This window comes from Sebastes umbrosus, chromosome 8, assembly GCF_015220745.1.
Source record: "Sebastes umbrosus isolate fSebUmb1 chromosome 8, fSebUmb1.pri, whole genome shotgun sequence".
Taxonomy (NCBI): domain Eukaryota; kingdom Metazoa; phylum Chordata; class Actinopteri; order Perciformes; family Sebastidae; genus Sebastes; species Sebastes umbrosus.
Genome location: NC_051276.1, coordinates 24852014 through 24879721, shown reverse-complemented (window position 1 = coordinate 24879721; position 27708 = coordinate 24852014). Strand labels below are relative to the sequence as shown.

The 27708-nt window shown below is 41.9% G+C and overlaps 1 protein-coding gene across 3 annotated transcripts in view; it reads right to left on the bottom strand.

Annotated features, from left to right (window-relative positions):
* si:ch73-138n13.1 (trichohyalin) overlaps positions 1–27623 on the bottom strand; it is a 33252-nt gene extending 5629 nt beyond the window's left edge. For 2 of the 3 annotated variants that reach the window (XR_005207791.1, XM_037776992.1), the window contains exons 1-7: positions 27281–27620; positions 23816–23909; positions 21193–22535; positions 20994–21084; positions 17132–19903; positions 15849–15974; positions 254–369 (exon numbers count right to left, since the gene is read on the bottom strand). Coding sequence is in view for 2 of the 3 variants with exons in the window: in XM_037776992.1 (XP_037632920.1) it covers positions 254–369; positions 15849–15974; positions 17132–19903; positions 20994–21084; positions 21193–22520 (4433 nt within the window). In the remaining variant the exon portion in view is untranslated. Of the gene's footprint in view, positions 1–253; positions 371–15848; positions 15975–17131; positions 19904–20993; positions 21085–21192; positions 22536–23815; positions 23910–27280 lie in introns of all 3 variants that reach the window. The other variant, XM_037776993.1, reaches the window with a different exon arrangement.
* Between the last annotated feature and the right edge of the window lie 85 nt (positions 27624–27708).

The window sequence follows — 27708 nt, the reverse complement described above, 5'->3', positions numbered from 1 at the left end:
CTGAACCAGACTAAATAGAGAACAAACCAAAAGTATCAATTTCACTCTGATTCGGATCAGATCAGATCTGATTCCCTTCCCAACATTGACTGTCTGCGCTTACCATAGTTGTGTTTTGATGCCTTTTCGCGTTGCAATGGACAATTCTGATAGTTTGGGAACGCTGACTTGTCTTGTGTACTTGTAAACACACCAAACACAAATAACCACACCTGACACCTGACATCTGACATCACAACAACAGTATGCTCACCTGTCATCAGTGCGCAGTCCTGTCTCCCAGGTCCCATACTGACTGTCAGTGTCACGGACCGGTGTTCCCGAGTCCTTCTCCTCCTCTTCACCACCGACACTTTGCTTCTGCTGCACCTGGAGGCAAGAGGGAGAAGAACAATGATTAATGAATGAGGAGCTACAAACTGGAACTGTGTTATATAACAGACCGGTTTGTGAGACACCAATAGCAGCTCTCACTTGACATCTGAACCCTAGTAAATATTTGTGCATTTACATTTTTATTGCCAAGCTAATACAGTAGCTGGTTAATCGAGACAGCAGCGTTGCTAATAGAGCCGCATCCTGTCGGTTGGTACAGTAATGAAAAGGTGAAGGGACGAGTTAATGGAGACAGGACCGGAGCGGGGACAACAAACGGAGATGGGTGGGTGGGTGATTGAGTGTGTGTTTGCTGTCTACTGAACCATGCCTCTTTTAATGAGGCTGGTACAGAGGACATACTGTCTCAAAAGCACACAGAGGCACGCCTGCGCATGAACTGATAACCCTGGCCTATATAGGGAAAAAAACAAAACAATAGAAAATCCTCCTGTCCTCAGATGCTGCCCGAGGGGTGGACAGAGAAATGTGATACACCTGGCTCTGTAATTGCACAGGTTCCTAGACTGTGAGAGCGGCTCACTGGTGTTTACGTGAGCAGCGACGGCAGATCAGACTTCTCATTCTTAGAGCTTCATGAATGCCATCCTTGTTTTCTTTGTGTACGTGAGAGCAGAGATACAAGAGTACTTCAAAAAAGAGCGACAATGAGATAGAAGAGCATTTGAGGTAGAGTGCGACTGGGATACATTTGGATCGATGGAGCATAACATGGCTGAAGAGAGTGAGGGGGGGAAAAAAAGAACAGCAGTGCAGGATGTCATTCATCAGCTAAGCCTTTCCTGACAGGAAAACAGAGAACAGTGAGAATGGCATTCAACATCGCTCCCTGCGTCGGAGAAAGCCCTTGTTCTCAAGTTCATCCTCTTCTCAAGGATTTACAGCACTCACACTTTTCACGTTGACATCACAGGGTCACGCCACTTACCCTTAAATACACACACACACACACACACACTTCAGAGTCCTGCTTCCACTGACAATGAACAAAAACCTCTCGTCCAAATCAGACTGTCGGCCGATCATACAGGAACACTAACAATATATACTCCACTCATCTGGTGACCTTGGGGTCAATTAAATGCGAATTTAGCAAGAGGAGTTCCTCAAAGAATATTCTACACAGAGAGAGAGATATATGATACTAAGTTTGAACTATAGAAACATTAGTGATGTGATCAATAACACATCTACTGCATAGGTGCTGATCTAACAGAAGCAGCCTTGATGATCATTTCATTAATGATAAGTATGATGGATTGTGGCCCAGAAGTATTATATATTAAGGCTAATTTACAAGCTTATAGGCTCCAGTATGCTTCAAATGAAGTGCTTATTGGATCGTCTGAGGGCAGGGCCTAAAAGTATGTTTTTTCCTCACGTGCCACTCTGGCAGGTCACTGAACATTTCTACTAGCCACACAATTGTTTTGTCTGCCACTTCTGAAATCTACGTAGAACGCTTTAGAATTGTAAACATTAGGACTTTGTATTGGCAAGAATCTGGTAATACGATACGTATTTCGATTCAATATATTGCAGTACTGTAAGTAAGGCGATTTATTGCGGGGTATTTTATTTTGAAATCTTGCAAATGCCATTAGGAGAAGTAGGAATACACAAAGAGGAACAAGAGTTTTTGTTCACAGATTACCTGTCTCATGCACTACTGTCAGGATATAGAGACCATTTTATAATTTTTTTTTTTTTTTTTATCATATTTGCTATTATAGCATATTTTGCAATATTTTGCAAAGTTACCAACTGCAGCTTTAACAGTGTCTAACAGCACCTTTCTGACAGCAGAAATGGGAGGGCGGCCTCACACAATTTCTGTATTTTTAAGAGACAATCATGCCCATTTAATGCAGAAACTAACCAGGTGTGCAGAGGTATGAAAGTGGGCAGGTTTTGAAATGTTCAGTTCCAGCTGGAGACCTCAGTGTTACATCATCCTTCTCTCTTCTACCTGTCCCTGTACGCTGCCATCACTGCTGTCAAAAAAATCTAAAACCAAGTCTCGTAAAATGCTGGTGATAAAAAATACTACCCTTGTGTGTGCGTGTGTGTTACTCAACTGAAACACACCCAGAACCCGCCCTCACCTGATCAGCATAGATAGAGGACAAACATTGTCTTTGCTGGAACACGTTGAAGAGAGGCGCCATTACACAGCAGAAAAAAAAAGAAAAGACTTGTGGCAGGCCGCTCAAAGCAGAAGTTGTAAAGCCTTTTAGAGGCTCTTTCATAATCTCATACCATTTATTATTCAGTAAAACAGGGGCTTTTAACAGCCTCAGTACTGAACCACAAACTGAACTCTCTCTACTTTCTGTTTTGGTGCAGTCTGCATTAATGCACAGACAGTGCCAGGTTAGACAGGTTTATTGGCCAAACAATAAAAAGCTTTAAGTACTCCAGATTGTTCACTCGCAAGTGTAGACTCCGCTATCAACCGCAAACATGGAGAACATGGTTGGTTCAGTAGTGAGGCCTACTGAACCAACAGGTCTGGTAGCAATGATTTATAGCCTTCAGGAGGAAGGCTTTTCCTTAATAACATTAGCAACGGCCAGCTTCCCCGAGACAGGAAGGGTGTGTCAGGGGAAACAACTTAACAAAGAGCGGATGAATGGAAGGATGAAGGAGAGAAAGGGCTGATCACTAAATGAGGCTGACTGACAATCTGAGGAGGAAAAGGGCTGGAAGGAGGCCTTGGAAACTATTACTTGATAAGGCACTGATCGTCGGGTGCCACGCACAACTTGTCGACGCACTCACACGGGATGGAGAAACAGCGGCCTGTGGATTGCTCCAACCTCAACAGTGTAATGGAAAGTGAGTAAGTGCATTGCTGCTCCTCTAAAAAAGAAAGGGCTCTGCTGTAAAGCACCTAACAGATGGTCTTACATCAGAGCTGAGAACACAGAGTGAGCAGCTACTGTAGATAATTATAAGTGTGTTCACATGAACACAACATCCATATAACCCAGTTAACAGAACTGTCGAAGAACGCGTGTGCAATTTGGGATCCCAATTAGGGGTGTAAGAAAATATCGATACACGTGAGTTTTGCAATATTATGTTTTGCGATACTGTATCGATTCTTCAAAACGCTGTATCGATTTTTAATTAACCTCTTAAAAATACGATGGCGTCTATTCTGTCTTTCGGAGGTTGTAGTGGGATCAGTCTTAAAGCTAGAGTGAAGATCATCATATGAAACGAGAAAACCTAAGGAATCCATTGGTATCAACTATGTTATACTTGCATGTCGCGACGGAGGCGAAATAACGCTTTAAATTTACGCTAAATTTTGGTGAGGAATAACTGGCGGGGCCATTTTCAAAGGGGTCCCTTGACCTCTGACCCCAAGATATGTGAATGAAAGTGGGTTCTATGGGTACCCACGAGTCTCCTCTTTACAGACTTTATGATAATCACATGCAGTTTTGGGCAAAAACCATAGTTTTTTTAATGCAGTATAAATGTGTTATTCTAAAATGGTGTATTTGAATATTTCTGCATACTGGGTTCCCTAAACACTCTTGAAAAAGAGTGCTACAGGAATGAGTCCTAAAACCCGGAAATGACTTGTGAATTTTGAAGCCTTAATGTGTCTTAAAAAATGCGGTTGCCAGCAAGTGGCTAAATGAGACTACTAAACGTCATCGAGCTGGCTCGTCCGCCTTTACAGCCTCGCGTTCAATCCCATTGGCTTTTTGTCGAGGGAACCAGGGCGATGCTAACTTCCTGGTTGGCCTTCAAAAATACGTCATCCCTGGAGCTCTCTGCATACATTGTCTGTAAAGCTGAGACTCTTGTGGCTCCAGTGAGTCCAATTGTAATCATGTGTGATGATGTTAGTCACCATAGTAGCCATTTCACAGTGTCATTATGCTATGACAGATGAAAAAAAATATACCGCCTTGCTTACAGTATCGCAATATATTGAATCGTTACCCCGTATCGTGATACGTATCATATCGCCAGTTTCCTGCCAATACACAGCCTTAATCCCAATCAGTGCTTCAGTGTGTGCCATCTTCAAACCAGCCCTTGCGAACTATACAAATCTCTGTTAAAGTGTTCACATACCTCAGTATTGCAGCTAAATTCAACATACAGCTGACTCTGACTGTAACGTCTCATGATCATGGTATCCAAGTTATAGTAAATGGTATCTGACGTGAGCATCTAAAATACTGCGAGACCATTATCAGCCATGAAAACACTCTCAGTCCCGACAATATACTTGCCACCACTCCCCATTCATCTGCTCTTTATAAATCTGGCTAGGGTGGAGTGGGAAAATATGCTCTGCGTGCACTAATACACACAGCAGTAATCAATATCAATATCCTACCGATATTCAAAACAATTGCCCCCGCAAGCACTAATCTCATGTCAGCAAATGGGCATTCTAGCTGCATGTCAGAGGTCTTACACTAAGACGAACTCTCCCAGGCAAACCCAACAGCATTGTGTTATTCTTTCATTACATAAGTGGTTCATACAGACTCAGGGCTCAATGCCGCACAAAGCGTTTAGTAAGAACAGAGGGGAAGAATGTAAAAACCTGACTTGGCTTAAGAATTGTACTCAGAGAGCACTGGACCTGACTTAAAGGATTACTCTCATTACTTTCAGCCTGGAGTTTGTTTTCATGGTTTCTGCCAAAATATTAGAATATTGTTTGAGTTATATTTTTCAATGTAACTTCAATTGTTGGAAGCGCTGTTGTCCAGCACAAACATACAGGTAATAACTGACCCCAAAGATGATTTGAAGATAAAAAACAGTAATACACTACAGTTACATGTCTATAGTTATAATCTTCCTTATGTGTTTGATGACTGTATTTCCTGTCTGTTGTATTTTATATCTATTTAAACTGTAACTGGTGTGCTGTGTTGGCCCAGGTCTCCCCCAGAAAAGAGATTCTATCTCAAGGGATTTCATGCTTAAATAAAGGTTGAATAAATAAATAAAAAGGTATAATAGCAATTACACAGTTCTGCTGATATTATATCTATTTGATATATATTTTTTTTAGTTATGTTTACATACTTCTTACAGACTTGTCTGGGCGTGTTTTTGTGTTTATGCATTTTATGTTGTTTGTGTCATTTGTGTTTCTCCTGGTGGGATAATAAAGGTTCACTTCAGTTGCTTTTTGCACATATGATTTATTATATTTGTTGAAATTTAATTGGATAAGATTTTAATACCTCCTTAATTACTTAAAGTGGTGGTTTCCATATGTTTACAGCTTGTACTGATATGTATCCACCACACCAAGGCAGGTCATTTAGAAACCTGGTCGACATGACAAGTTGGCAGTTTATATTAACTCAACATCTGATGTGACACAATATGCCAAGTCAGAGTACTTAAATGCACCACCTAAACAGAGACCAAGTCATGACCAAGACCAGAGTGTATCGAGACCGAAACAAGACCGAGACCAGACCAGTGCGAGCCTCGCACTGCATGACACACAAACCAGAGGCCCTCCTCCAACTGATCTGAAAGATCCATACTCCCATAAAAACACAGAAAGCAAATAAAGATTACTCTTCATTCACCTCTTTTACTGCCATATGTGTGTATGTATAAGTGTACCATGAGAAATGTCACAATAAAATAATCAAAAAGCATTGCAGAGGTGAATTTTATGTGTGGGAACTTTCCTTTGTTTTCCATGAGCAATCACAGTAATAATGTTAACCAATAAATCACACGGAAAACAGTAAAAGTGGGGAAAAAAAATCTTAGTATTGCGATATTTTGCGTGGCAATAGCCTATTGTATCAATACACCGACATCAAGCATCGATCTTTTATTGTAAAAACTATTAACTCTTAACAATACGACGGCCCGCTGGTGGGCCCAGACGCTATTCTGTCTTTCAGAGGTTGTAGTGGGCTCAGTCTTAAAGCTAGAGTGAAGATACTGGTATCATATGAAACTCAGAAACCTAAGGAATCGATTGGTACCAACCATGTCATGTTAGCTTGTCGGGAAGAACGCTAAATAACGCTCCAAAGTTACACTAAATTTTGGTGAGGAAAAACTGGCATGGCCATTTTCAAAGGGGTCCCTTGACCTCTGACCTCAAGATATGTGAATGAAAACTCTGAGATGAACAGAGTGAAAACTGTATCCTATTATATAAAACAGATGTTGACAAACTGCATATTTTGCAGTTGGAAAAAGGTAATAAATCACAATATATCTTATCGCATATATCTTATACAATACTTAAATGTTTCGCAATCAGATTGCATCGTGACTTAAGTATCGTGATAATATCATATCCTGGGGCCTCTGGTGATTTCCATTATCTGCTATAGTGACAGCCAAAGCAACCCATTACTAAATACATGGCTGTGGTCACACACATCAGAGCCAGAGGAGAGTCTGTTCTCACTCAGCATCTGTGAATGAATGTGGCAGGTATGTTGCAGTTGTTGCTATAGTATTCAGTGTCATAATGCAAAGACCCACATAATAATTCAGACACCAGAAACATTTTTCCACTCAGTCTCCATCTCTGGATGTACAAAACAATTGTGTGCTTAGGGAGAAATGGGTAGTCTGCTGCCTCTCGTTCATTTACTGGCTACGCTGACACTGTCCATTACCATTCAGCCATTACTGACCTTTTACTGTCATTCATCCACTTAACACCGGAACAGTGGGGAGGCACGCTGCTCCCAGAGACCACAACCACAGTCGATGATGTCTAAGACTCACTAAGACATGCCAACACAACTGACAGCCACACGGACGTCATGAAAACACCGCTTATCTTTAGGAGCTGTGACTCATGAGGTGTTGGACGGCAGTTCAGCAAACAGGCGTAACCTAAAGATAGGAGCAACTTCACTGCAACGTATCCATATCCCTACATGGATTTCTAAATCTGTCCTTTATATAGAGCACAGATCAGGTTGGATTTCAGGGTGGAGAGAGTGATAGGAAGCCAAGGAATCAGATGTGTGTTCTTTTCAAGAGTTTAGTTTTTGGCGATACAAATACTATGGTATAATGTTAGGAATCCCACTTTTCCGTATCAGTCCTTGTGCCTAATTTTATCACAAAAAACTAGGATTGTCAAAGTTAACACGATAATAACGTGTTAACGCAAATTCGTTTTAACGTCACACATTTTTTTAAACGCAATAGATCTTTTGGAGGTTGTCGCAGGCTCAGTTTTAAAGCTGAAATGAATATACTGGCATTACATAAAACTAGAGAACCTAATGAATCCATTGGTACCAACCATGTCATACTAACTTGTTGCAAAGGATGCTAAATAAAGCTCCAAACTTACGCTAAAATTTGGCGAGGAAAAACTGGCATGGCCATTTTCAAAGGGGTCCCTTGACCTCTGACCTCAAGATATGTGAATGAAAATGGGTTCTATGGGTACCCACGAGTCTCCCCTTTACAGACATGCACACTTTATGATAATCACATGCAGTTTGGGGCAAGTCATAGTCAAGTCAGCACACTGACAGCTGTTAGGCTTGAGTTTAACATGTTATGATCTGAGCATATTTATGCTAAATGCAGTACCTGTGAAGGTTTCTGGACAATATTTGTCATTGTTTTGTGTTGTTAATTGAGTTCCAACAATAAATATATACATACATTTGCATAAAGCAAGCATATTTGCCCACTTCCATGTTGATAAGAGTATTGAATACTTGACAAATCTCCCGTTAAGGTGCATTTTGAACAGATAAACAAATGTGTGATTAATTTGCGATTAATCACGATTGAGGACTTTACTAAAAACACAAATGGTGGGCAACATGATGAGCTGAAGAGCCAGTATAACCACAGCGTTGCTACACAAAGAGAGACGGACAAAGAAAGGTTAACATTGAGCCAAGGACAATGTAAGATGGAGAAGCACTGAAAGCATAGAAAGAGATGGATGACACCAGGGAGGCAGATGGATAAGTTCTTGACATGTTTGGCTGCAGACCAAATAGTTGACGAAGGAGCAGCTGTTAACTCGGCGACATTACAGAACCACGTGGACATCGCTGCAAAATGACTTGAATTCCACTTGTGCTTTATTTAACATCAACAGATGTTAAAGTAATGCAGCTGAGCACACAGATGACTGACTCTATGGGTCGGTTAAAGTAATGAATCACATAAATGATTATAGTTTGTGATTGGTATCAGAGGTGAAATGTGGTACTGGTGCTTCCCTGGCGTGTGTTTGCACTTTAAATGTGTGTGTCGTCTTACAGCAGTGGGGGTGTTGGGTGCGGTGCGCCTGCGCAAGGACAGACGTTGCTGGCTGCGCAGTGAGAACCGGCGGATGGACTCTCTGCTGCGGGACGCCAGGGAGCGCAGGGAGTTGGTCCTCTTGAAGTCCCCGGTCCCGTCCTCTCCCCGGCCTCCCCTCTCCATCGGGCTGGACAAAAAGCCGAGTGCCCCGTGGAGGGAGCGACGGACATTCCCCACCCATCCCGACATCTGAGAGTGGGCCACCGTCAGCTTGTCCCCCAGATACTCCATCACAACCCACTACAGGCGAGGCCCGCTGAGTCAGAATAGAGTCTGTGAACTGAGCTGTGACTCTTGTTATTAACACAGCAGTAGGGAATCATTAGAGTCTAGTTAATGCTGAAGAGGTGGCAGTCCGGGGACAGGGTCGTAGGTATTCACTGGTGTGTGTGTGTTGCTGGGTCAATACTGCAGCAGTGAGTAAGGTGACAGAGAGAACAACAACACAGCTCAGCCAGTCCTGTGTGGTGATGTTGATGGCGTCTGCTGCTTACAGCACTGCAGCACGGATAACAGCAGACCGTTACAGGACAGAGCCTCTCCTCAGTTTCACTTGGAAATGGCCTTCCTGCAGTGCAGTCCCACTGGAGCCGTCGGGACGCTGTTTCAACTCATCACTGTCAACGCTCCAGCCCGTTGGCCTGAACTGAAGCTTTCTATTGCCTATTTTGACGCACACAAGATATGCTAGCTATATGATATGCTTGGCACACCAACCGAGTGGTCACAGAAAGGTTATGTGAGGCCGGTGCTTACTATTAGCTATGCGGGGCACTACTCTATGGGACAGCCTGAAAAACTGGTTTGCTGTCTACCAACAGGTTTCTCAGCCATGTTTTTCTGGCTTCAGGCACAAACAACTACTCAAGTACAGAAGTGATAATAATAATAGAATCACATCCTCAACATACCGTTAATGTTTGGCACAACATTCAGTTCTCTATTTCCATCATATAGGTGCTAATAATACTAAAATAATAATAAGAGTGTGACGAGCTCTGTGAAATCTCTCTCAATTCTCCAGATGTGAGATACTACGTCCCTATCCCAGCCTCAATTACAGCCCAACTGACAGCTCTCCCAGAGCTGTGGATGATGCGTTTCCTCCAAAAGGAGGCCCAGGTTAAAAGTTGAAAAATCCATCCATCCAACAAGACTGCATTTCCACGACTGTGCTACCCCTCTGGCAAAAAAAGCTGCAAGGAGAAATGGTGCAGGACAGCTGGTGGCAAAAATGAAAAACTGCTCAATCGTATCCCATAAGGAAAAACCAGAGGGCAACCAACAGCAGTGCCAAACAGAGGAAGAGCACTGTGGTGGGGAAGTCAAATCCAGAGGAGAAACGAGGAAGAAGAGAGAAAATGTTTCTCCCCTCGCCTTTTTTCTGCAGGTACGGGCAGGTAGGAGAAAATGCGTCAGCAATGCTGCTCTCTGTACTCAGCGCTATAGGACTCACCGTCAAGGAGAAACTGGGTGGAGAGAGGGAGTGTGGAACGGAGTCGGGGAGCGAGAGAGAGAGAGAGAGAGAGAGAGAGAATGGGAGGTCCCTGATACGGAGCGGGAGGGAGAGAGGAGGGTGATATATGTTCTGCGGCGCTTTATCGCTCCAGCCTGATTCAGTTGCAGGGCAAGACAGTGACAGCCAGAACGGAGAGCAGAAGGAAGGATGAGAGAGAGAGAAAATGTTGCAGCATCTCCTTTCAAAACAGAAAGAAAGAGAGAAAGTGGGGACGACAAAGTCCTGTGATACGAACGGATAGGAATGAGCACAAGTGCATCATCATGTTAAAAGAGAAAAACTATAAATAGATTGATTGGGCGTGCAGAGGAGCGAGGAGAGTTAAAAGACAGGTGTGGCTCTGGCAGTGAAGTGAGATTATTGTACGCACATCAACCAGTTTGTCAGCACAGTGTGGCCAAAAGCAAAAAATCACAACAGTCCAATGAATGTTTGTTTAAATCTCGCTTAGATTCAGACTCATACAAACAGCAGAACAGACTAGAAAACACTTAACTTCCGGCTTAAACAGGTCTCTGCTATGTGGCGAACTGGTGCCCTGAAATAAGCGACTCCAGACACACTTCAGAGAGTTAACCTCAGAGCAAACTGGGACAGAGGGGCTCGTAAAGCTGAATCCCTGTCCACATATGCCCCCTACAGGTAATCTGATTAACTTTTCTTTGAAGTGCTGTGCTAAAGGCAAGTCAGCTGTGAGGTTCTCGGTTTCCAACAGCACACAAACTGACCTCTCTCACGTACTCCTCAGCTTGAAAAAAAGCTGCCTCTTCCTGGGTACTACTAAGGACAAGGTGACACAGCCTGAAAAAGCTAAATTACTCATATTAAAAGATCTGGAGGTTACAGCTGCATTAGTTACAGCAATATTATTACTTTACTGTAGCAAATATAGCAAACATATATCACTGTTTTACTATATACTCTCCTCTCAATATGACAACTGAGATAATCCTCAAAATTACAGCTGAAAACAATTATTATGGGAAATTAATTAACATCACAAAATAATGACACATATTGCCCAGAAACCCTCACAGGTACTGCATTTAGCATAAAACATATGCTCAAATCAGAACATGGCAAACTCAAGCACTGTGTCAGTGTTCTGACTTGACTATGACTTGCCCCAAACTGCATGTGATTATCATAAAGTGGAGTTAAAATTAATTTGCATTAACGTGTTATTATCGTGTTAACTTTGACAGCCCTAGTATTTACTATTTTGATATAAATGCTTAATCATTTGAATTATTTCTTAAGCAAAATAATGAAACCTTCCCTGGTTCCAGCTTCTGAAATTTGAGGATTTACTGCTTTTTCTCATTTAAAAAAAATCATTATAAATGGAAGATTTGGGGGTTTTGAACTGTTGGTTGGACAAAGACATCAGTTTGAAGACGTCACATTTATAGCTGCAACGGTTAATCGATTAGTTGTCAACTATTAAATCAATCTCTAACTATTTTGATAATCGATTAATTGGTTTGACTATTTTTTTAAGGAAAAAAAAGTCAAAATTGTCCGATTCCAGCTTCTTAAATGTGAATATTTTCTGGTTTCTTTACTCCTCTATGATAGTAAACTGAATATCTTTGAGTTGTGAACAAAACAAGACATTTGAGGACGTCATCTTGGGCTTTGGGAAACACCGATCCACATTTTCACCATTTTCTGACATTTTATCCAAATCCAAAAAACAATAGCTAATAATCGATGATGAATTGACAATAATCATGAAAATCACTTAGTTTTTAATAATCCAAATGTTACATCTTACCAACGAGTATACATTTATCTTCAAACGCACATTGCCAGCTTAGATGAGAGATGGCAGGAAGTAGTGATTTTAATAAAATGATTAAAATTACACTAAGAGAATGAAGCCAAGACAAAGACAAGTTATATTGCAAGATGTATCCTACTACTCCTCCCAATGTCCCTAATATTCCTCCTCCCAATAGTAAACGTCACCTACTGGGAAGTGAGTCATCGCTGCTCATCACTTCCCCTCTTCTGCTGACATCATCAATCTGTGCGCAGCCTCAGCTTCTAGAAACCCAACCGGCAACCACACAAAGGAGATGAAATAGCATGCAGCTAAAGTACATACAGCATACTGTATATACTCTATGATAAGTACCTACATTCAGTGTTATGTAAGAGGACGCATGTATCTTACAGAGAAACACTGGTAATAATAAGAAGAGTTGTCCCGTCACTTACCCAGAGGCAGTGTGGAGTCAGGCAGCATGACCAGATGTACAACACAGCTCTCAGCACGGTGCCCATCTCTGCTCTGCCCCACTCACCAGCCTCAGACCTCCAACTTAAAACCAGTGATGTCATCACACAACCATTACCTCATCTGTGTGTGAGTCTGAGGACGCTTCCGCCAGGAAATACAACGTACGGGAAATCAATCACATCTGATATCTGACCTAACACAGATGGATTTTGGCATTGAACATTATTTGTAATTTCTGTAAATTCTGAAGCAGGGTGTACCTCGCCTTCGCCCAGTGTCAGCTGGGATCGGCTCCAGCCCCCCTGTGACTCTGAATAGGATAAGCGGTTACGGATAATGAGTGAATGAATTAACCATCTTGCGATTTCAGAGGTTGTAGCGGGCTCAGTTTTACATCTAGAGTGAAGATATATGTTAATATGAAACTAGAAAAAACCCTAAGGAATCCATTACTACCAACCATGTCATACTAGCTTGTCACGAAGGACAATAAATAACACTCCAAACTTACGCACATTTTGGCGAGGAAAAACTGACATGGCCATTTTCAAAGGGATCCCTTGACCTCTGACCTCAAGATATGTGAATGAAAATGGGTTCTACGGGTACCCACGAGTCTCCCCTTTACAGACATGCCCACTTTATGATAATCACATGCAGTTTTTGGCAGGTCATAGTCAAATCAGCACACTGACAGCTGTTGTTGCCTGTTGGGCTTGAGTTTGCCATGTTATGATTTGAGCATATTTTTTATGCTAAATGCAGTACCTGTGAGGGTTTCTGGACAATATTTGTCATTGTTTTGTGTTGTTAATTGATTTCCAATAATAAATACATACATACATACATTTGCATAAATCAAGCATATTTGCCCACTCCCATGTTGATAAGCGTATTAATGCAGCAGTGGGTAGAAATGGAGCAAACATGATTTTAAAAAAAAGTTATCTAAGTTTGGAGCATTATTTAGCCTCCTTCTAGACAAACTAGTATGACATGGTTGCTACCAGTGGATTCCTTCGGTTTTTCTAGTTCCATATGATACCAGTGAGCCCGGTTGCGTTAATGCCTTGAAGTAATTAGTTATGTTGAAACAAATTTGTTCGTTGAAAGTTAACGTGTTATTATCACATTAACTTTGACAGCCCTACAAAGAACACAGGCACTGAAAACAGCCATGAGGAACTACATACACTGACACCAGGAAGGGTGACACTCACACTCACAACCTGAAACACAACCACTAGATGGTGGTAGTGAGCTCTCCATCACTCAGTGTGCAATTATGGGACACAATAAACTGTACTTCTGGTTTAGGCCTTCAACCTGGGCCTACAATTACTGTCTCAATAACAAAGAGCCAACTCAACCCAACCCTGCATATTAATAAACACTGTACATGCTTGGATATAGATGATATATTGGTGTATGTAATGTGTGTAGTTGCAAATATGCAGACAAATGTTAGCCTACCCATTCCAAAATATATGAAAAAAACAGATGTGAAGGTTAAAAGTTAGGAATAACAGGTAACCAATCAACACCGAGGAACACAGGCACACAAATGTGCCGTGTGTGTTTGGCTGCAAGGCCCATGATCATTACGGACCATTTCACAAATGAGCAGTAAGAACATGTACACATTAACCAATTGAACAACTCCAATCCTGAATTACAGGCCTGAGAGGGTGCTCGGCCGCCACTTCCCTGGAATGTGACGTAGGATGGGTGGAGGTGAGTCTAGAAAGCCGTGCCATCAACATTAGTCACCGACTCTCTACTAGCTGAGCACAGCAGCATTCAGCTGCCAACGTTCAGTCAACTAACTGCATTCCTCTACCTTCTTCAAAGCACGAGACACACACGCACGCACTCTCTCTCAAAGACAAACATAATATTGCTCACTCTCACAGTCTGCACACAGATTCCCCTTCCTGTATGTGACTGTGATTATAATAAAGCAGTGGTTCCCAACCTTTCTCCTTAAGCGACCCTTTTCTGTCATTAAGTAAACTGACGACCCCTGACTAAGTGACATATTTTAATGGATGTTTCATTTGATATTCAATGCATAACAATGACAGTGCAGAATAACTGATAAACTGTACAACGAACCCAAATGTTGAACGCAATAACTGCAGGAAGTTTACGTAAAACGAGCGATTTGGATGTAATTTGAGCAGATTCTTTGAATATTGCATCAGAGATGAGTTTTCATGTTATTTCTAGGGAACTTTTAGCACATTATCTCTCTGTATTATGTATTTCTTTGAATTTTTGACAATCACACTGTTTTTTGACAAAGTCAGTGTTTGACCATTGTTCTATTAGCTCTTTGGTTGTTAGATTTTAAAAGCCTGAAAACAGAGCCATGAGGAGGTGCAGAAGTCTAGTTTTCTCTCAGAACACTTGAATTACAATATGCTGAAAGGTTATTATGGAATTGTTGCCCAATGATGCCAAAATATTCTGCCTACCCCCATTTTAATCCTGCCTTATCCTGTGAATTTTAAGTTTATATCTCAAATAATAATCCAAACTTTTTCTTCACAGAAATGAATGAAATCCTAAGATGTAATGTCAACTGTATTTTTTTTTTTTTTAAAGTTGTATTAAACCGCTTAATATCAAGCGACCCCCCCTGTGAAGCTTTGGCGACTCCCAATGGGAGTCGGGACCCCCAGGTTGGGAACCAGTGTAACAACGGGCTCAAAGCCGACCATCTAACAGTTAGATGGTCGGCTGTGAGCTGCAGTGCTGGAGCTCCCTCACTCCACACATCCGACAGTCGGACACTTTTACAACATTCAAGTTCACACCAAAGGAAGCCAATAATTCAGTTTTCTTTCCTGGGAGTTAAAGGTAAAATTAAAAGTTTAACATAAAATGCAGTTGCAGTGAAGTTATTATTTTGTTATTTTAACTCTTTTAAAGTCACCACAATGCAGGAAACAAAGTCTCTGAAACTCAGACCCCCCATTTGGTTTAGAAATCCTCCCTTTTTTTCAAGGTCTCAAAGTTAGCAAGTATGTTTGTGATACCTAATTAAAGTCTGAATGTCAAATTTATAACTGTTGCAAAACTCATACATATATATTCTATTCACACGCTTTTTTAATGATATAACACAGAATAATAATAATACAAATAATAATATAATGTGAATATAAATAAATAATAATCTACATAATAATAATCAACATTAATATTTAGGAAGACAATTAGCCTACATTTTATTTGATGGGGGGTAGCCCAAAAAAAGTTGAGAACCACTGATTTAACTGAAGCCCAGACTCATGAAGCGGGTTCTCATCTCATTGAGTTGCATAGTTTCCTGGAAGCCAGCTGTGTGTGTGTTGCAGCATCCTGACTCACCCAGCTGTCGAGGTCCTGCTCTCTGTGGGCGCTGCGGCTCCTCATCCTGGAGAGGCTTCCCTCCACAGCGCTGCTCGGAGGAGCAGACCGCCTCGACACACTGCGAGATCGGATCCTGTTCAACTCCTAATACAAACACGGGAACAAGAGTCATCTTCAATTCACCTTATACATATCTATTCACAACCACGCTGCATGCTGCAGAGGAAACTGCTTCAGTCATCTAGGTAAGCATTTTTAAAAAACCTCCACGTGTACAATCAAGGTCCGAAATTAACACCCGCCAACCAAGCGCCAAAATGCGGGTAGATTTTCCGTTTTGCGAAGGCTATCCGCCACACTGGCAGGTAAACATTTGTACCAAAATCATCTTAGTCATGTTATAAAACCTATGCTTGGTTACACACTGAGAGTCTCTACCATGTTTTGGTGTCATTTATCGTTACGTGCGAGCTGCTTCTGTCCTCTGCTCTCTGGTCTCTCAGCACCATGTGCAACAGCGTCACAGATGTTGGGTTTGTTTACCTTTTCAGAGATCCTTTATGGATTTGTTCGAGAAGAGGGCTCACTCGTGAGGGGAAAAACTGAACTGAACACACTGAATTTGTGTCTTTTGTTGCTTATTGCTAAATCTCTGAAAAGTGGTGTTTTTTGGGGTGTTTTTTTTATTGAACTCTGGACTCTTTATTTCCAGTGAATGTTATTGGGACTTGAATTTGATTATCTTACACTTAACTCCCCAGATCCACTTTGTTTCAACTAATCTAACAGCATCCAATCAAGTAAACAACAATTATTTATTATATTATTATTTTATTAATTATTTCAGGTATTTAACTGAATATGTATTTACAGATAATTATATGTACCAGCGCATACTGACAGTTTTCTCTCTGAACTGTTCTGCTTTCTGGCTGTTCAGCCCTTCGCCGCTTTTTGGCAGTTTCATACTGGAATGAAGGCACGTGTACATGTGTTGGTGTGTGTAAAAATGTCTAGGACTGTGTGCACTTTGTCCCATACTATTTTATCTCAGGCATCTACAAAATTACGTGAATCTTAAAGCACTTTAAAAACAGGTAATAGCATATATAACACAACCTGCTTTCAACTTTAGTGGATTATTTTGATCTTTACTTAGGGGGTTGTTGCAATAATACTGTCTATCGCAATATTGCCTGTATTATGATAATCATCATGTACAACCTACAAAAATATTGTATTTGATTTCAACATACTGAGACTACAGTTGTACAAAACATTCATGGATATCTGTGACTCACCTGAGATCCCTGTGACCTCCTGTGGCTATGGACGGGACCCCTGCTGTCTTGAGGATGTTGCTCTCTGAGGAGCCAGATCGGCTCCTCGGGAGCTCCACCCGGAGAGCCTCCACTTTTGGCTTCTGTCCGGGAAAGAGGGGCCAAGTGATGTGGATCATCCAGCACAGAGGGCCAGTGCCTCTGTGGAGACAGGAGCCGTTCCTCCTGCCTGAGGAGGAGTTGCTCTGGGCTGAGTTTGTTGGCATGTTTTCTGGGTTCAGCCGCAGGTTTGTCCACAGCCATCTCGACAGGCCGCAGTTCCCACGGGTCCTGAGGAGACGGCATCCATACTGGGCTTGTGAAACCTGCTGAAGTCTGTGGTGGCAACCTCCAGCTAACATCTACATCAGGTGTAGGCTGCGATCTAGCTCCAAATGGAGCGTCTACACCCTGAATACCAGAAACAGGAAACAAGTCTTTACTCGGGGAGAGCTGAGCTTGAGATGAGAAAGAGTCAATGTCAAGGTTGGCAGGTTTGTAAGACTCCTCTGCCCTCGGAGTTGGCTCCCTCCATCGTGTCGCAGGGTCACTGCGCTGTGCATTTCGGAGAACCGTGTCCAGATCCACCACTTGAGGCCTGAGAGGAGATGCCTCCAACCTCGCCCTCTCTTGTTCCTCTTTCTTCTGCTTCTCTTTTAGTCGCTGCCTCTCTGCTTCTTGCTGTTTGGCTATCTGTCTCATTTTCTCTGCCTCCTCCCTTTCCATCCTCTCCCTCAGTCTGCCTTTCTCCAGCTCCAAAATTTGCTGTCTGTCCCTCTCTGCCTGCCTTTGCTTTTCCAACTCCAAGAGCTGTCGTCTCTCCATCTCTTTGAGTCTCCCCAACTCCTCCTTCCTCTGCTTTTCCTTCTCCAGCTCTCGTTGTCTCAGCCTCTGGTTTTCTAATTCCTGCCTCTCAAAATCTAGCTGTCTCTGTCTCTCCCTTTCTAAATCTCTCTGTCTCTGTCTCTCCTGCTTTTCCCTCTCAATCTCTCTCTGGTGCTCCTTCTCCATCTCCCTTTGTCTTTCCCTTTCTTTATCGAGCTCTCTCATTCTCAGCATTTCCTGTTCTAATGCCATCTGTCTCATTTTCTCTGCCTCATCTCTCTCCTTCTTCTCTCTTAGCCTCTGCTTCTCGAGCTCCATGAGCTGCTGCATCTCCTTTTCTTTCTGTTTCTGTTTTTGAAACTCCAAGAGCTGCAGTCTCTCCAGCTCTTTAATTCTCTCCAGGTCCTCCATTTTATGTTTCTCCTTTTGGATTTCCAGCAGCCGTCTTTCCTTGTCCAGCTCTCTCTGCCTCTCTTCCTCCCTTTGTCTTTGCCTCTCTTGTTCACGCTGTCTCTCCCTTTCCTGCTCTTGGAATTTCTCTCCTTCGATCCTTCTCTGTCTCTCCAATTCTCGCCGTTTTTCTTTCTCAAGTTGCCGCTGCCTCTCTTTTTCAAGGTCTCTTAGTCTCGCTCTCTCCAGTTCTTGAAGTTTCTGTTGATGCTCGAGCTCTAACTGTTTCTGCCTTTCCAGCGCACGCCGTTTCTCCTCAAAGTCCTGTTTCTCCTTCTCAAAGGCTTTCTGTCTTTGCCTTTCAAATTCTCTTTGCATCTCCCTCTCCTTCATTCGTGCAAACTCTAAATTTGCTTCTTTCTCCATTTCCAGCTGCCTCTGTTTTTCCCTCTCAATCTCTTTCAGCTTTGCCATGTGTCTTTCCGTCTCCTTTTGTAGTTCTCTTTTCTTTTCGACTTCCATCATTTCCTCTGCCGTCTGTCCATCTGACCCTGATCTGATCTCCCTGTGGCCCCTCATCAGCTCCTCAACTTGATAGTTTTTTCCTAAAGCTTCATCTAATGATGGATTCCTCCTCATTGGAAGAACCTTCCCTTGAGAGCTGCCCAGTGCAGACCTCACGGAGAAATCATCAAAGGCCACGTTGATGTCCCCGATGCTCGCTCCTGCATCTATAGGAGAAACTGGCTCCTGTATTTGTCCAGTCAGAGCAAAGTAGGTCGCCCTGGGTTTCGGCTGATCTTCTGCCTGCAGCATTTTCAATCGTTTAGGAGCTGCAGCCACTTCCTCCTGCTCCGCTTCCCTCTGCCTGTCCCTGTCTTGATCTAAAGCCACCTGTCCTTCCCTTTGTGATTCCTTTTGCATCCCTTTCTCCACACTTGCCTCTTGGTCGAGACCTGTGGCGGTCCATTTTGACAAAGCTCCGACTCTCAGATACCGAGGCTGCTGTTCTGGCGTCCCAGCCACAGTTGGTTCGCTTTGCGCTGAACCAGTCCTCTCTGCCACCGGCCTGCTCGCTTCTGAGCGTCTGGAGCGTAGCGTCATGGCCTTGTCCTCCCACTGAGCTGATGGGATGTTCTCACTCACTACCCTGCTCTCCTCCACTGCCTGCACAGTGTCAAAGGCATGCGACACCCTCAGAGGACCTGATGGAGATACGGGATCTTTGTAAGTGGCAGTGACCAGAGTTCCCTCGTCTTCACTGTTTCCTCTCTTAAACGACGGGCTGCTGAGCGAATCATTAGCCTTGTTTGCAGACTTGCCCTCCTCCACCATCAGCACGCTGTGCCTCTCCACAACATTTTCAAACAAGGAGGCTCGCACTGTCTGCACGTCTGCACCGCTTTCCTTGGAAGTGGCGCCGAACGTCTGTACCGCCTCAGGCCCTTCAGGTGTGGAGGCGTTTTTGAGCTGCTCCTGGGATTCTTTTAAATCCACAAATGTCTTCTGGTCACTGGGTGTGACGGCTGACTCCTCAATCTAAGGACATTCAGAGATATACTGAGAATTGTTAAGAGATAACAGGAAGTTTGCCACTTGTTCATGTATTCATTTAACAATCATGCTTTTTTTTCTGTTAAACTTTTTCACCATTTGAACACTATGTCACAACAGATGTGGAATCATTTGACAGAAACAAAGAATAAAAAAAAAAATGTGACTTGACAACATAACAGGAGAAAATACAGCACTCAAAATGGGTTGAAGTGATTGAGTGAACAACTGTCAGCGTAGTAATGGTATCCCCTTGTTCTATGTTGGCCTCATAACAGTGGGTGTGGTGCAGAGGTGGTAATCAAAGCCTCTCTGTGTTGACCTTTTCCCAGTGATCGCCTCTCTGCGTGTTTCATAACCGGCAGCCACCGGGGAAGATTAATGTGCCGGCTGGCTTAGGTTTCACAGCTTTGTACATCTACGGCACTGACGATTCTTTTTACTGTAATGCCCCATTTCCTCTAGGGAGATTCTCTTTTAAACACAGACACACAGGGGTCGACAACAAACGTAAACACTCTTAGTTTTGTTAAAGATGTATTTCGCCATGGCAACAGTGAGTATAAAAGGCACACAATATGGCTTATTCTGTCAACTTCCACCTTGTTCAATCTACTGTTTAGTCTTTTCTTCTCTTTGCTAGATGCCATGGTTTTTATTTTGTTAAAAGATGAGAAGAAACACACTAAAGTTATACTTTTGCTATGTTTATGCCTAGCGTCCACACTACTTAGGCGTTTTTGAGCCCCTAAAATGGAGACGTTTGAAAATGCTGCTGACCCCGTTTTAGTTTTAAAACTCTGGGGTTGCTGTATAGTCTGGACGGACAGTGGTACAGTGGTAGTATGGACGGAGAATAATAATGAAAGGGCCCTAAAAGGAAGGGAGATCGTTTTAATATGCTGTTTTAAAAAACACATTAGTGGGGGTGTAGCCTAAAATGCAACTGTGTTAAAAGGATAACATGTGAAAGCTTTCCCCAGCACTAAGCTGTAACACTGTTTCTCATTTGCCTGTTAAACATAGACTGAGCCCGACAGAAACCAGTTCCTACGAAGCTCAGTCCCTTTCTTACCCTCCACTGAGGATCTTTGCTGATCTCATGGCGGTCTGTCGCCTCACTGAAGAACACACTGCCATGGTCTGGCGACCTCTCGGATGAAAACCTGATGAACATACATTGCACAATACAAAAGCCATGCGTGACAATGGAACTTGTGGACAAAGACGTGGGACAAAAAGCAAGCTGAGGAGACATTGACAGCAGCTCTTACCTTTTAGTCAGGTCGAGGGGCAAGGGGCGGGGCCTCAGTACAGGTTTCAAAACAGGGCTCTGAATTGGTGTTGTGTCCTCCGTCAGCTGCTTGATGAGCTGTTTGACACCCACTGGCGGTTCGGTGGTGGTTTCAGGGACTGGCTGCACTGGAGAAGGAAGATCTGACCCTGGGCCTGCGACGCCTGTCCCAGGAGAGGAGGATGAATCGAGGAAGAGACTGATTCGCGACTTGATGCTAACTGCATGCTTATCCTCATCCGTCTCTTTCGCGGTCGTTTCTTCGGTCTTTTTGTTGCTTTGGTCAGCAGGCTGAGCTACACCATCAGTACTTTGCGGTGCGGTGCTCTTAGGGGTTTTCTCCTGCTCTCTCTTTTGCGGCAGTGCCTTCTCCTCCTCTGGAGTGTTCTCCTTAGTGTTTTCTTTGGGAGATTTACGGTGCAGTGACAGGCCGATTGACTCAAACTTGGCCGTGAGATCAGCTGAAAGTGGTCGTCTTGCCCAGCGCGGGGAGGGATCTGGTGTCTCCGTCGGACTGTCGAGGAAAATGGCTGACACGGGTCTGGGCCTGGAGCCTCTGGGCTGTGGCCGCTGTGGCCGCAGTGGCACCGCTGGGTTTGCTTTTTCCTCTTCGTCTTCCTCCTGCCCTACCTGAGCGAGAAAACCCATGGACTTGGCTCTGGTAATGGAGGCCCCACCTTTGCTGGATGTCGTCTGGTCATTCTCATCTGGAGTTTTAGTGGTTCCAGACCATTCCGATGCTGGAAATTGTTTAAGGCTCTTGGAATAAGCCAAGCTTGATGAGCCAGGTTTCTGCCTCTCTGCTCTTACAGGAGGAATGGGTTTGCTGGGGTCTTCAGGGTCAAGAGGAGGGGCCGGTTTAAATGGCTGGACTATCGGCTTGGTTGTTTGTCCAGTGTTCAACTTATTAGATGTTTTAAAGGAGGTAGGGGAAGGTCGGTTGGGGTTGGTTGCCACTGGCCTGGGTTTGCCAGTGGCAACTGGCTGCTGTTGTTTTGGACTGAATGGAAGCTCTGGTTTGTATCCAGAAAGGCGAGTGGACTCTGGTCGGGGCTTGGGATGGGGCTTAGGAGCAAGTATGGGCTTAATGGTGGGGTTTTTCTCCAATGCAAAAGGTTTGGGAGTGAGCCGTGGCTTGGGGGCCGGGACAGGTTTGTTAGGTTCTGGAGTGATGATATGGGACTGGTTGATGGAGGAGATCTCATTGAGGCTCTTATTGCTGGAGTCTGTCAAAGGACTCAGGTGAAGTCGTCCTCCCACTACTGTCCTCCCCACCTCCCCGGTCTGAACCTCTACCTGAGCAGCCATCCTCTTCAACAGCACCTTTAAAGGAAAAAGGAAAATAACAAAACAAAGCTGATCTATGGTCATTTTGTATGACTGAGGTTCTCAACCACAGCACTACATAAATCAAACTCATAATTACCGCACTAGCCGTCACTCTATCTAATCACTACTGTGGACTTTGTCTTGGGAGTGCCTTACACTGCAGCACAGTCAGAAAGATATTTACACAAGGTCACTCTAGTAGGTTAAAACACGCGTGTTGACAGCTGAATAAGGGATGATAGAATAAATCAATTACTGTTTTTTTTGCCATCCATATTCATATTGATAAACCTTTTTCATAAAAGACATTTTGACAAGTCACAGTAGGAAAAGCACAGGTGCAAGTAATACAATTTATTATGGTTAAATTCCATTTAGCTGCTTCAGTTTCAGGGTCCTGGTGTTGTTAACACTGGCTCACTGTCACTGAATAGAACAGAGCGATCATTATCGTTGTCAAAGCTGCAGCCAGTAACTTTGAGCAAATATGATAAAAAAGTAATTTGAATTAAATGGTCACTATATCCTGACACAACACAGCATTCATGAAGCGCTCACTGGAAGTCTCTCTATTCACTATTTTGATTAACTAATCACTTAATATTCTATAATTTCCTATAAATATGACCCTCTCCACAGCAGACATTTATATACTATACATACTGTCTGTGTTTGGCTACATACCTGTACATGTAGCCTTGAATCTGTTTAACTATTGCCCCTGATTGACCTGCGTGCATCACTAAGCTGAATGACTGGTGCAGTAGTGATCATGACTGTGTACCTTTAAGGTGGATCCTGAGACGGGAGGGGCCGGACAACTGTACTGTGTCATTGTTTTCGTTTTCATGTTGTAACACAAGCAAATCAGGCTTTAGACGATGAATGGGGGATTCTACTGCACACCAGACTGCTATTTAAGATTCAGCTCCTCCCCTAATGAACTTTCACATGTTTATCTTGAACTGACTCTTCGATCTAAAACGGAGGTGTGGTGATAAATATGAGGTCACTGGAGATCATCTGACTCTGGCCTTTTGACACACTATGATGATAATGAGTTGTATCAGTTGTTTCTATAGTGAAAACCAAGATAGAAAACATTACAACTCAAGCACTTCTGTGGTAGCCCTTTAAGACACTCCTTCACATCTGATAATGCTTTCCACATGTTGCTTTGCTGTGTTGAGGTACTTCGCTATGCAGACCAGCAACAGTGCTTTCAGAAAAATGACTGAATCCAACTGCTGTGAGATAATCCCAGCATTTCTTACCTGACCAGACGTCAACCGTCTGCTGTAGAGCACTGGCTTTTGTTGTAACCGAGCAGCGATGTCATATCACACACGAGGAAGGAGTTGAGGGAGCCTAAAGAGGAGGAACACACTTTGTGTCAACAAAGCACACAATCACTCGTCAAGACTGCTGCGACTAAGTATGTGGCAGACAAATCACGGCAAAGCTGCTACGGGGCTGTCAAGTCCAAATACTTCTTCACCGTGTTGTCACGTCTCCATACAGAAGCAAAGAGATGATAATGTTTACACTGACACAGACTTGAGTACACATAGTCACACCCTTACATCTGAGCTGATGGCATATGTGCAGACATAAAAAACAATAAAATGCATGAGGAAAGTCATTAACTGGATGCTGTTTACCTTTTGCTGTTCTTTTATTTTCATTAAGCCCTTTATCACTGCTCACCTGCCATCACTCACACACTCCTTACTGTATCTATGTAAATTCAATCTGGGAATCTGGGAACTACAAATACTGTTAACAGTACAGTTTGCTCCCCATTTCTGTGTAGGGACTTTTATTTTGGAAATTATCTAAATTAATACAGTAAAAATGTTTGATTTTCAGCATGTATATAGTCAGAGATGTCTTGAAGTCAACTATATCAGTCATTTGTATATACATTTTTATCCAGCAACCCAAAAATCTAGGAATAAAGATATTTCCCTCACAAATTAGTGGTATTTTCTTTCTAGTTTATAAGGGACATGCAACATCAGTATTTTGTAATAGCCATGTCTGCTCTTTTTCTGCGCATGTCATTTTATGCACATCAGCTGACAAGTTACACTGATTAGTTTAAACCACTTGGGTGCTGATTACATCATTTTAATCTATAAATTCTCTGTATCCAAAAATGGGATATGAAGAGAAAAGGAAACAGAATGAAACAGAGAAAACACAGTGGCTTGTGCTCGCATAACAGAGATTGAAAAGTTGAAAACTTGAACTTTAGATGTTGACAGGAAACGCCTTCGCTAAGATGGAATGCTAAACATTCACAGCAGGGATTAGGAAAGTGTCTGCCTTATATAGCCGTAGACAAAGGAGTATTTTACATAACACACATTACTTAAACTCACAAACGAGTCCAATATCTGTATTATTTATAGCATGATGAATATTTAAGACATTTGGCAGTTATCTTTAAGAAGTAGGTGCAGCAAAAGTCAGAGATATGTCTTTGATTTCTAGCAGGAAGCACATACAGAAGGAGAGTAGAGCACAGAGTGTTACTAGCAAGATACAGTGACCTGGTCCAGCCAGTTATACAGAGGAAATTTCCTTACATAGACAATAGACAACTTCATGTCAACTGATCTATCATCAACTAAAAGAGGAAGCGCGGTATCTCTCGAGTGAGTTCTCACATAGTGTACAACAAAGCTTTTCAACTACAATCCACAAATATATTTTATAACCGTAGCTGCCTGCTGTCATCCAAGTATACATAATTACATAAATAAATTAAAAGGAAAATTAAACAGAAGAGTAATCAAATAAGGAAATTAATATAAAGATGAATAAATAAAGAAGCAAATTAAAACAAATATCAATTTATGTCACATTTTATCAACTCATTAATGGCTACATTTATTTTTAATATTATTTTTGCTACATTTAATGACATATTTATTAATTTATCGAGTAATTTATTTATTTACTTACTTATTTAAATGTACATACTGTACATCGACGAAGGATTCTGTTTTAATCCACACACTATGGAGGACCACAAGAGTCACATAAATAGTAATAGAGCATTTAATTGATTAATAACTAATTGTACCATAAAAATAGGCATTAAAAAATGTGTTTACAGGAAGCATGGTATCTCTCAAGTGAGTTCTCACATAATGTACAACAAAGCTTTTTAACTACAATCCACAAATATATTTTATAACCTTAGTTGCCTGCTGTCATCCAAGTATACATAAATTACATAAATAAATAAAAAGGAAAATTAAACGTAGGAGTAAACAAATAAGGGAATTAATATAAAGATGAATAAATAAATAAATTTATGTCACATTTGATCAAATAATTAATGGCAATATTTATTTTTTATATTATTTTTGCTACATTTAATGATATATTTATTAATTTATCTAGTAATTTATTTCTTTACTTACTTATTTAAATGTACATACTATACGTCGACGAAGGAGTCTGTTTTAATCTACAGGACTATGGAGGACCACAAGAGTCACGTAAATAGTATACATAATTACATAAATAAATAAAAACGAAAATTAAACATAAGAGTAAACAAATAAGGGAATTAATATAAAGATCTAAAAAAAATATCAATTTATGTCACATTTTGTCAAATAATTAATGGCTACGTTTATTTTTTATATTATTTTTGCTACATTTAATGACATATTTATTATTTTATCGAGTCATTTATTTACTTTTTTAATTTGGCAGGTTCCATCTTCCATATCCAGGAAGGCTTGTGATGCAGAGATTAACCTGTGTGTAATATTTATCAGTATTAATAAGGACGTAATCCAGTAGATTAAGGTGAAGGTTTTTAGGGCTTTCTTGCCATCAAAAAGTAGTCTAAGCACAACTAAACATCACTGTACCAATGTACCACAGTTAACCAAAAGGTTTGATTTAATGTGTAATATGTGAAATACAATAAGATACAGCCAAATAAATGTAAATATAGATAATTTCTAGTAGTCAATTAAATCAACTAACATTAAAGCGACATTGATTTGATGAGTTTTCTATAATAGATCCATCAAAAAGTAGTCTAAAACAGGGGCAAGCACAACTAAACATCACTGTAAATGTACCACAGTCAACCAAAAGGTTTGTTTAATGTGTACCTGCCAGATGTTACATAGGTAGCTCTGCAAGACAGAAATACAATAAGATACAGCCAGATAAATGTAAATATAGATCATTTCTAGTAGTCAATTAAATCAACTAACGTTAAAGCTACATTGTATTTGTCTATATTTTGATTTGAATGTTTTTATGTTTGCTTTTAATGTTTGCTTTTAACTGTTTTTCGTTGTTTTCCATGACAATGACAAAGTCTCTCTCTCTCTATACATTGATTTGATGGGTTTCTATAATAAAATCGGTCTGTTTCAGTCTATAATTTGCAACAAGTGTTAGCTCTTCCTGTCCTGTCCAGTCTGTGGTCAGTAACCGGTCCAGTTGAGCAAAAGGACACAGAGTTGTCCTGCTCCAAACAGGATGTTAAAGCATACAAACTACACCTTAAAGTACTCTATGAACACCATTCAGAGCAAAACGTACAGCTCAAACTGTCTTAATAACTCTTCAGATAATAACAAGAGGATAGATCAACAGCATCAACAGCTTGCTGGCTAGCAACGGTGAAGCTAACAACCTCAAGACAAAATGGAAACACTGACTGAACCTGTCTTTGATCCGAAAACTGGAGACAAACTTACCGAATGAGAAAGTCAGTTGTGCTTCTTCTCTTGTCGAAACAACTTCAAACATAATAGAGGTTTACTAACTATGAAGAAAACATCACTAGTTGTGTCTTGTTGGTTAATACAGAGGGGGGTTAGCTCGGTTAGCTGGTTGACTTAGCTCTAGCTGTCTGTGTGTCTGTCCCGTCTCAGGTTGCAGTGTGTTGTTGACAGACTCTCCACTAGACAGCCGACCGACTGGTTCAACTCCTAACCGTCAAGCTAGACAGCACCACGTGCGTCTTCCGGTTGTTACTTTCAAAATAAAAGCATTTAGCTCTTGTAGAAGTTAGCAGGGAAGTAGAGACAAAAAGAAGCCGTTAAAAGAAGTTAGCCAGCTAACTGAAACTCGTTTCCATGGAAACACCCTGACGCTTCTGATGTATGGAGGACCACGAGAGTCA